An 11962-nucleotide genomic window follows, 5' to 3' on the forward strand; every position below is an offset into this window, starting at 1 on the left:
ATATGCTAAGCCACTGGTTTTAATTGATTAATATCAATTTCTACCCTCATTATTTAATTTATATATATATATATACATATCATCATCATCATCGTTTAACATCCGCTTAACATGTGTGTGTATATATATATATATATATATATATATATATATATATATATATATATATATAACCTGATTTGACACCAGGTGCAAAATCAGATTGGAGCCTGGTGTAGCCATCTGGTTCACTAGTCCTCAGTCAAATTGTCCAACCCATGCTAGCATGGAAAGCGGACATTAAACGATGATAATGATGATGATGACATACACACATATGTATACATACATATATGTGTGTATATAAAAGTAAAAAAAACCTCCCTCAATCTGACTGTGAGTGTTTGAGCTGTTCAATCAACGAAACAGCCTTCTCCAATTAGTATGTAAGTGGCCGAGTAATCCACAGGCGCGTGTAGCCTTAACATAATTCCTCATCAGAATCAATGTGACACAGACTGTGGACAAAGCTGACCCTTCAAATCACAGCAAAACTCTACATGACAGGCTTCAACACTTTTTAACTGAATTTCACTCCCAGGACTTGAGTCAACCCGAAAATCATTAGCCATAATTAGCTGCAGAGACAAAAGAAAAAATAATAATTAGCAATAACTGCATAATTAGTGGTATCTTGGGCTAATGCCTCTGACTATAACCCAAGCACTGAGAGCCTGAATGCATGCATGTATGTATGTATGTATATATATATATATATATATATATATATATATATATATATATATATATATATATATATATATATATATATATATATATGTACGTATGTATGTATGTATGGATGTATGTATGTATGCATTATTCATAAACAAGAATGTTGGTGACAGTAACTTTGAAGTTTTGGTCAGGTAAGCCATCACATCAGACGATGGCTTAGCTGGCCAAAACTTCAAAGTTACTGTCAACAACATTCTCGTATAGAAATAATAAATTTGTACTCTACAGAAGTATAGAGTAACCCTTAAGATTAATGTAAAATTGTTTTTATTATAACTGAACATAAATAAATAAATATATATATATATATATATATATATATATATATATATATATAAGTACCAGTCGAACATTGGGGGGCAATGCAGTCAAGTTACCCCCCAATCCACAAGCTTGCTGGCTTTATGCCAAAATTTGAAACCTATATATATATTTATATATATATATGTATGTGTATACATATATATATATATATATATATATATATATATATATATATATATGTATGTGTATATATATATATATATATATATATATATATATATATATATATGTATATATACACATACATATATATATATATATATGTATGTGTGTATATATATATATATATATATATATATATATATATATATATATACATATATATAGACACACATATACGTGTGTATGTGTGTACCTATACACCACGCATAAAGGCAGGCAGGCAGTGCAAATACTCACATATACAGCTGGAGCAAGATATCCAGCAATGCTGTCCACCACAAAAATAGTACAGTAGACTCACAGTATTGACTGCCTCTCACCCTTTCTCTCTTTTACATATACAGAAAAATGTCTGAATATACTAGTTTGTCTAATGATAAACACTGGCCACAATTCGTGCCAGACATTTGTTATCCTAAATGAACTACTGAGGATTTTGTAAGCCAGTACTGGGGTATAAAATTGGCCAAAGAATCGTGCTCATCGGAGTGTATTCTTTGATGTTTTTACAGGAAGGCGGCTTGAGAAAATTGTTTTTGGCAGGTAGCTTCTGGGGTCGTTTCATTAACTGCAAATCATCCATCTCTGTACAATGTGGTTTCGAACAGATTTCGGTGTTTAATGGCATTTCAACGGAGTGAGGGCTCTGCTGAATGGGTATACCTAATCTATTGGGTAAGTGTTGGGTGCAAACCTCACAGTTGACAGCATCATTATGATGAATAATATGAATACGTTTATGTATTGTCAACTCGTCCTTCTTCATAAACTGCTCGTAACAAATCTCACACTGGAAGGGTTTCTCTCCCGTATGACCTCTCCGATGAATTTGCAATTTATCCTTGCGAGCAAACTGTTTGGGACAAATATCACAATGGAAAGGTTTTTCCCCAGTATGTGTCCGTATATGAACTTTCAGATAATATCTCTGAGAGAAGTGTTTCGGACACAATTCACACTGGAATGGCTTCTCACCCGTATGTGTGCGTTTATGGATTTGTAACTTATCTGACCGGGCAAATTGTCTGGAACAGATGTCACAATGATACGGTTTCTCTCCAGTGTGCGTCCGTTCGTGTATGAGCAATTTGTCTCTCTGGACAAATTGCTTTGGGCAATAGTTACAATTAAACAGTTTCTCACCTGTATGTGTCCGTCGATGCAACTGCAGCTTGTCACTCCGAGAGAACTGCTTTGGGCAGAACTCACAATGGAAAGGTTTCTCTCCTGTGTGGATCCTCTCATGGATTTTCAATTTGTCTCGTTGCACAAAACATTTTGGACAATAACTACAATGATACGGTTTCTCTCCCGTGTGTGAACTATTGTGAATTTTTAACTTGTCTTTCCGAGAAAACTTCTTTGGGCAATATTCACACTGGAATGGTTTCTCTCCAGTGTGAATCCTCTCATGGATCTGAAGTTTATCTCGATGGACAAATTTCTTTTCACAGAAGCTACAATGAAACAGTTTCTCTCCCGTGTGGATCCGTCTGTGCATTTCTAAAGTATTTCGACGCACAAACTGCTTCGGGCAAAGATCACAGTGATAGAGTTTGGAACACACTTGAGATTTTGAAGCAATGGGCATGGCCTTGCTTATGACTGGCTGCTTTTGACAAATAGGACCACTTTGAGACTGTTGTTGATGTTGTTGCTGCTGCTGCTGCAGCTGTTGCTGTAGGTGTTGCTGATGCTGTGTCTGCTGTTGTTGAGGTGGTTGTTGCTGATGCTGTGTCTGCTGTTGTTGAGGTGGTTGTTGCTGATGCTGTGTCTGCTGTTGTTGAGGTGGTTGTTGCTGATGCTGTGTCTGCTGTTGTTGAGGTGGTTGTTGTTGCTGCTGCTGTTGTTGTTGTTGTTGCTGCTGTTGTTGTTGTTGTTGCTGCTGTTGTTGTTGCTGCTGCTGCTGCTGCTGTTGTTGTTGCTGTTGTTTCTCCCCCGTATGACCTCTTTCATGAGTCGGTATATAGCAGTTCGGTGACAGTTGTTTGTTGTAGACATCGACATGGAACAGTTTCTGATTGTTAGTGACGAGTCCATGGGGCTGAAGATAGCAGCCCTGCACAAACTGGCTGTCATAGATGCTGTTGTGCAGGGGCTTCTCCCCAACATGTGCAATCCTCTGTGATGTCATGGTGCTTGAGACAGAAGGAAATTGGGCCTTACTGCAAATATCTGCAGGGTTTAACTTAACATTGGAAAACTGAGACTTATTACAAACATCTCTGACCCCTGATTTGTCATTTGTGTATTGAGTTTTGCTACAAACATCCCCAGGAATCCCCTTTTCTCGGTGAAGCTTCTCCATACTTTATATAACAAATATATCTGAGAAGCAGAAGGTTTAGTCTTTAACAGTCTGTAGTAAACCTTAACGTAGCACTGAATGGCACCATCAGAATGATAACTGGTAGTTCTGGCAGGAAAATTCTCTTCCACTTCTCAAAGAAACAGTCGGAAGGCTCTAGCAAAACAATCTACAAAAGAAGAAGAAGAACAAAAATTAATTTTGTTTTAAAAAAACAAGATGCAATTATTTACAAGATTAAAAAAAAAAGAAGAATTTTTTTGCGAATTGGGCAATAGGTGTATACAATTATATATCTTCAAAGAAATTCTAAAAAAGTAGGGGATTCCCAAATCTCTGTGATCCCATTTTAGCAAATCAATAATCATCTCTGACCCTTTCAATATTAAAAAAAAAAAAAAAATTAAAATTAGGGAAACCCGTCGTATATATGTATATATATACATACACATGTATGTGTGTGTATATGTTTGTATGTCTGTGTTTGTTCCCCCAGCATTGCTTGACAACCGATGGTAGTGTGTTTACATCCCCGTAACTTAGCGGTTCGGCAAAAGAGACCGATAGAATAAGTACTAGGCTTCCAACTCCAATTTGTTTTAACAGGAATTCTGTGAGAGAAAGCGAAGAAGTAACAACAGCAACGGAGACAGCCACCAGATAGGTTTTACCGGTTCCTGTGTTTTAGCAAATACAGATTATACAATACTGTTATTTTATTTCAATGTCCATGAAGTTAATCTAAGGACTTAGATGATAAAAGTGGGTGAATTCCCAACAGCAGAGCAAATAAATGTTTAATATAACAAGAATGAAATGCAGCCCAGTTGTAAAAGTATGGACTCAAAGCTTAGGACTTGTAGAGCCAATTTTACCCAGTTTTCATGATGTGCAAGTAACCGAGATAACATTTCCCTTGTACAAAACACCAGTCTGTTCTAGGGTTTCCCATTTACAGCAAAGTGGACTAAAGGAATATAAAGTCAAGTGTTTTGCTCAATAACACAATGCACCACCCAGTCTGGGAATTGAAACCACAATCTTATGATCATGAGTGCATCATCCTAACCACTAGGCCATACGTTTTCACTCAATTACTCTTTTACTTGTTTCAGTCATTTGAGTGTGGCCATGCTGGAGCACCGCCTTTAGTCGAGCAAATCGATTCCAGGACTTATTCTTTGTAAGCCTAGTACTTATTCTATCGGTCTCTTTTGCCGAACCGCTAAGTTACGGGGGACGTAAACACACCACCATCGGTTGTCAAGCGATGTTGGGGGAAGAAACACAGACATACATATGTATGTATATATATACATATATACGATGGGCTTCTTTCAGTTTTCGTCTACCAAATCCACTCGCAAGGCTTTGGTCGGCCCGAGGCTATAGTAGAAGACACTTGCCCAAGGTGCCACGCAGTGGGAATGAACCCAGAACCATGTGGTTGGCAAGCAAGCTACTTACCACACAGCCACTCCTGCGCCTATAATTGTAAAAGATAAACAGGTTTCAATGATCTTGTTAAGTCAGAATGATTAATCAGTAGAGCATACATGTACTAACATAGGTATACACATGCTTGTCTAATAATGTATGTAGACACACATGAGGCAAGGGGTATACATACAATGTATCTGTGAAGTCATTCTTCACTCATCCGACTGGGGTATCGAGGAGATGTGTGTAGGGTAACAAACGGAAGACACATTGAACTGCGTTAAACTGTATTTAAACTTATTAGTTGGTCTCTTATTCAACATGCATATGAAATTGGACTTAACAGTTCTAGATATATTATTTCTAGAAACACACACACACAAAAGAAAAAAATGATAGGATGTTCATAACTGGAATGTGTTTGGACACAGGTTGGTGCAACCAAAGATTTCTTGGTGCAAAAAACAAGAGGAAGAATATTTCTTCTTATGTTGCTAATTCATCAGATATTGTCAGTAAAACACGCATAATGATAAGATAACAATATGTTTGTCATGTGACCTTGAAATGCTGATTAGACATGTAATATGCATTGCAGTGAGCCAACAGATAAAAATTGTCTGACTGCATTTCATGCACACACACACACACACACATATATATATATATATACATTTATGATCATTATTTAATATCCACTTTTCCATGCTGGCATGGGTCAGACAAAATTTGTTGAAGCAGCCTTTCTACGGCTGGATGATCTTCCTGTCACCAACACTCACTGTTTCTAAGCAAGGCAATATTTCCTATGGTCAGACATGTTTGTCCACAGAAGACTGGAAATAAAGACACCATTTGTATAACCATCATGTAATGTCAAGACAAGGGTACACAGACCCCACCCACCGTGCGTGCATATACACACGTGCCTACTATATAAATGCAAATCTAAGTGATTACACACGTGTGTTTAATCCTGGAAAACTCTGAAATGGTGCACCCTTGAGAAAACCAAATTTGATTTTCGAAATCTGCATCCTAAAGAGAGGTCGTCCGTAAATAATTATTAAAAATATAATTTGTCACAAGAAATAACTCAACTTTTAGATTGACAACTCTCCTACTCTCTATCTGTCGCCATGAATGTATCTCTCTCAATTAATTAGCACACCCTTTGTCAATCTCTCTCCCTCTCTCTTTCTCTCTGTATAGGTATTGTCTCTCACACATTGCTTTCATTTTATTTAAAACTATGCTCTTTTTACTCTTTTACTTTTTTCAGTCATTTGACTGTGGCCATGCTGGAGCACCGCCTTTAGTTGAACAAATCGACCCCCAGAATTTATTCTTTGTAAGCCTAGTATTTATTCTGTTGGTCCTCTTTTGCTGAACTGCTAAGTTACAGGGACAAAAACACACCAGTATCAGTTGTCAAGTGGTGGTGGTGGTGGTGGGGGACAAACACACACACACACACACACATATATATACACACACATGCATATATATATATATATATGACAGGCTTCTTTCAGTTTCCGCCTACTAAATCCACTCACAAGACTTTGGTCAGCCTGAGGCTATAGTAAAAGACACTTGCCCAAGGTGCCATACAGTGGGACTGAACCTGGAACCATGTGGTTGGTAAGCAAACTACTTAACACACAGCCAATCCTGCAGCTACTATGTCTTCTTATGTTTACTTTCATTTTATGATAGCTATTAGATCCTAAAATAAGGTAGAATAGAAAAAAAACACATGTGTATTTGTAGAAGCATTTGTATTGATACGTAAAAAAAGTATGTATATATGTGTATATGTGTGTGCATGTGTGCATATGTATATATATATATATATATATATATATATATATATATATATATATAAGTGTTAAGTATATATACGTGTTAAATCTAGACACCTAATAATTGAACTCAAATACTAGTAATTTACAATACTTTCATAATTATATTAAATTAAATTTAAAATAAATATGTTAAATCTAAACACTTAAGAATTTGAACCTAGATTCTACTATATTACTTTTATAAGTAATAATAACATTCATATTAAATTAAATTTGAATTTGAAATAGAATCTTCTGACAAATAAAAAAAAATTCTATATATATACTTATCTCAACTCTATCCAATTTTTTTTAATAATGAAATATATGCAGTCGATGGAACATTTAAATATTGGATGTGATTCATAGGATTTACCAATTATTATATTATATATTTAATTATTGTGAAATAACGCAATAAATCTAACAAGATGGACTCTACTTTAATAATGTACTGTGATTCTCAAATATTCTGAGAAAAATATACCAACATCAAAAACTATATATCATATAAAATATCTACAAAGGAAAACTATGAATTTTCCAAATTATATGATGGATTGGATTCACAAATTCTCAAAGGGCAGTATATATTTTTAATATTCTTAATATTTTTTTAATATTTTAATTAACATCATCCTATAGCATATTTTATTATGCATACCATTCGTTTTCACATATATAATAATAACTTTATACATCTCTGAAGAGCGGAATTATTGCCGATATGCTTGTCTATATTAGATTACATTATAAAAGCAATAATATCCGCGAAACGATCATAAGATGCATTTTAGACTTTCATAATATTTTAATCAAATTATATTTACACTCACTTATGGATATATTTTATATACTTTTATGTACGCATATATTTATATATATATATTTATATTTTGTATATTTTTAATTTTAATTATAATTCAAAATGATTATTGTGTCATATAAAACATACATCTTTCATAAATTTGAATATTGATTTCCTAAGAATATTGTTAATAATTTTATTAATAATAATAATAATAATAATAATGATATATATATATATATATATATATATATATATATATATACATATATATATATATATATATCATGCCTTTATATTTGTGCATATGTATGAAATTAGAAATCTTTTCTCTCCCAAGAATTTCTAATAGAAGATATATTACATGTTTTTTACCGTATGTACAATTTTGTAACTCCTATTTGCAAATGAAACATGTGTAATGGCAAATAGATAATACCCCCCCCCCCCCCCAATTTTCAATCTCCTGTTTCGTTATATATATAATATACATACAAGCAAAGACTGGAAAGTTTGGTGTATTTTTAGTTCCATGTTTCATATACAGTATAGGAAACACTATGAATATAACAATTAATAATAAATAATATAAGTATAATAAATTCATAATAGGTAGATAAATACATGTTGGAAACGTGCATGGGATACATACATACATACATACATACATACACACACACACACACATATATCTATACACACACGTATTTCGTGGTCGCTTGACCTGCTAGACGTAGCAGCGAAACCACCTTATCGTCTAAAACATTGAAGGCCAGATTAGATAACGTACGTTAGAGAACAGACGAGATGGTCACATATGGAACGTGTTGGATGATAAATCTCTTCGATGAGGCTTATTTGGGGGGGGGGGGTAATGCAAGCACGGTATAACAGCGGAGGTTATACGAAGACGGGACTAAACAAGTGCGAAGACAAGCATTAATGAATAAGCCGACAAAGTATAACAGGTTATTGAAAACGACGTTCCTAAGCTGCTTGTCGTTCCACTTATGACCATCACATTTTAATTTCAGAAGCGTCACGTATTCAATGAAGTCAAAGATATCGTTTTTAAAAAGGATATAGAGAGATTTAAGGAAAATTTGACTGTTATTTCTAGCATATCGAACAACTAAGTAGAGGCTCCCTCGTTGAATCGTGAAAATGGCGAAAAGAGGCTGCACAATTGTCATTATATATATATATATATATATATATATATATATATATATATATATGTATGTATATGAGTGAGTGTAACGGAAACATCTCTCTATACGCCATCGACACTATTTAAGATGAATGGAAATATCAATTAAATATAGGTGTTGATATATATTGAGATATGTAGCAGAATAAAGAACGAAAGATCAGATGGAAAATAAGGGCATTCATTGCTAAACCCAAAGGATAACCGAAGACTACTACTAAATGCACCACAATAGCATATATGTGTGTGTATATATTTGTATATATGCATGCATGTATACGTGTACACGCATTTATGCATACATGTAAATACACACACACAATTATATATATAGTTGTGACCGGATTCCGAAGCAGGTTGCTGCCCTACGTTTATAAAGAACTACATTTGTCACAGATAAAACGTTGGATCTACTTCAGTTAAATCGTTTTCTCTCATAGCAAATCCATTCATATTTAAGATGCATCCATAGGAATATAAAATAAATAAGATTGGACATCAGTAATCCACCAGTAATTTAATTTATCGACCAGCAGAAAACGAAAGGCAATGTTGACCTCGGTGGGATTTGAACCCAAAACGTAGAAGACTATCCTATAAACTCGCTATTCTTCTGAATACAAAATACAATAATCATTCGTAGTTTATATATGTATGTATGTATGAACTAGTGGAGCAGTAAACTGATACCGAAAATGTTGCATTTACATAGTTATTATAGAAGAAATTAGGGTCATGTCTGTGTGTGTGTGTGTGTGTGTGTATAATGTATATGCTTGCGTATATGTGTGTGTATATATATATATATATGTTTGTATGCGTGTGTCTATATATGTGTATATGTTTGTAGTACACCCACAAGAACGGGAGAGAAAGTACTCAATACATGTAACAACTGATGATTCACCCCATCCGCCCCAATAGACAGATTGTTGCTACAAACGTCTCCTCGGGCGAGTATAAAAAGGTACATATATATATGTGTGTGTGTGTGTATCTCTGTAAATTTGATCCACGAAAATTCTCCGTTAGCCAGAATGGTACACGTAACAATAAATGTTATTAATAAGAAATATGTTATAGTTATAAATAATTATCGCAAAACAAGGTACTGCGCCATTCCTGATCTTTAAATAAATAGATTTGGATAAACATTTGAAATGGACAACAATGGAGGGGAATGAAGAATGAAGAAATAGTCGAATAGCTTTGGGGGACATGGAACCGCTGGGAACATTTTTGAGTAAAGCACAAGGTGTGTGTGTGTGTGTGTGTGTGTGTGTGTGTGTGTGTATATATATATATATATAACGGTGGTGCCCCAGCATGGCCGCAACTCTTGAGCTGATACTAGAGTTAAAGAGTATATGTAAAATGTATGTATGAACTTGTATACGTCAATGTATGTATATTTACACGTAGACCCATGTCTGTCAGGTGGAAAGTATAGATTTAACAATACATGTTTGCAAAGACTCCCCAAACTGGTAAGTTGTCCTAGACCCTGGTCAACCCTGATCGTGTCGATCTATGATCGAAGGTATTCCAGTCATGACCATCACGTTGTCAGATTATATTATCCAGGGTGTGATAGGATGTGATTTGAGGGAGATTTGGCTACTATTTCTAAATAGACTGACCGATCACGACGAGAGAGAGAGATATACAGAGACAGGCTCTCTTGTTCAGTTCGTTTGAATGTTGTGAACAGACAGAACGTGGAGAAGTGATGGCTGTATTAGAAGACAACCTGTCTAAAAATGTGAAGAATGAGTGTCGGATATAATAGAGAAATAAATAGAGAGATGGTTAAGTGCGCGATCGAACATGTTCTAGAGAGGAATCAAGTGTTGTTCCCTTCTTAAACGTTTTTAGTAGAAGAGAAAATACTTGTAAGAGCCGAGGGTGGCTTTCTGTGATGTAGCGACGGAAGACACAAGTGGGGGGCGGTTAGTGGTCAGGTGCAAAATAAAATGGTGCGGGAGGGGGGGACATATAGTGGTAGAGAAACGGGGTGGGAATGGGACGAGAAAGTGAGGCAAGAGGAGAGGTGTGGGGAGTCCTTACCTTCAGTGGATGTCTTCAGAAAAGAGATTGTCCCTCTTTCGAGCACCTCTTCTTACACAGTTGAGCACTAAACTACTTCAAACATACTCACATACACACACACGTATATATATATGTAAATATATACACATTTACAGACACACATACACAAGCCTATCTGTACACACAGTAAATAGTGCATCAATACATTTCTATACAAGCGCACGTGTATATATATATATAAATATATATGTATTTATATATATACATGTATATCTATATATATATGATGTATTTAATTAATACTACATACACTCACACATACATACAACTCAAGAACAATGAAACCGGTGCTATGTCACGTTTGACACGTATGACATTATATCCGTACGTTGTGGAACTCGACAATGATTCGCATTTCTGTCTGTGTGAGTGATAGTGTGTATGTGTGTGTGTATATACGTACATATATATATATATATATATATATATATATATATATATATATTACAAGGACAAACCTCAGGGAAAAATAACGATGAAAAATAGTTACCGAAATACTAAAGTTCACATAAATCAAAATATACATACATACAAATACATATATTTTTTATTATAGTGCATATATATAGGAATATATAGAAATATAGAGAGAGAGGAAGAGATTTATATGTAAAATTATAGAACCTATTTATTGTATTTGGTCCTCTTCTCTTTCATTGTGTATACATACACTCGTACACACACACACATAAATATATATATATATATATATACACACACACACACATCAACAGTCTAGATGTAGCATTTTTATTACCAGCGAAAAATATGTGCATTTATTAATTTCTTTCTTCATACACGTAATTAAATTTCATCAATCCAATTTAGTCGACTTTCAAAAATTATTTTAATTAAAAGACAACATTATTACATTACTAAAAAGTGAGGGACTTATTTGTCACATAAAAAAAGCAGTCCCTACCGAAATTAAGTCCGTCTGGAAATTAATACGCCGGATTATCTCCCTTTTGTTTACA

At 34.5% G+C, this 11962-nt stretch overlaps 1 protein-coding gene across 4 annotated transcripts in view; it reads right to left on the minus strand.

The window, feature by feature from the left end:
* Positions 1–1422: 1422 nt before the first annotated feature.
* LOC106870063 (uncharacterized) overlaps positions 1423–11962 on the minus strand; it is a 10744-nt gene continuing 204 nt past the window's right edge. Inside the window, exons 1-2 of one of the 4 annotated variants that reach the window (XM_089363194.1) lie at positions 11908–11962; positions 1423–3740 (exon numbers count right to left, since the gene is read on the minus strand). The exon at positions 11908–11962 is cut by the window's right edge and continues 90 nt beyond it. In XM_089363194.1, coding sequence (XP_089219320.1) covers positions 1688–3571 — 1884 coding nt within the window. In that variant the 5' untranslated portion in view covers positions 3572–3740; positions 11908–11962 and the 3' untranslated portion in view covers positions 1423–1687. Of the gene's footprint in view, positions 3741–10943; positions 11312–11609; positions 11693–11907 lie in introns of those variants that run through there. The other 3 variants (XM_089363196.1, XM_089363193.1, XM_089363195.1) reach the window with 3 other exon arrangements.

The sequence above is a fragment of the Octopus bimaculoides genome, chromosome 14, assembly GCF_046866305.1.
Source record: "Octopus bimaculoides isolate indiv1 chromosome 14, ASM4686630v1, whole genome shotgun sequence".
Classification (NCBI taxonomy): domain Eukaryota; kingdom Metazoa; phylum Mollusca; class Cephalopoda; order Octopoda; family Octopodidae; genus Octopus; species Octopus bimaculoides.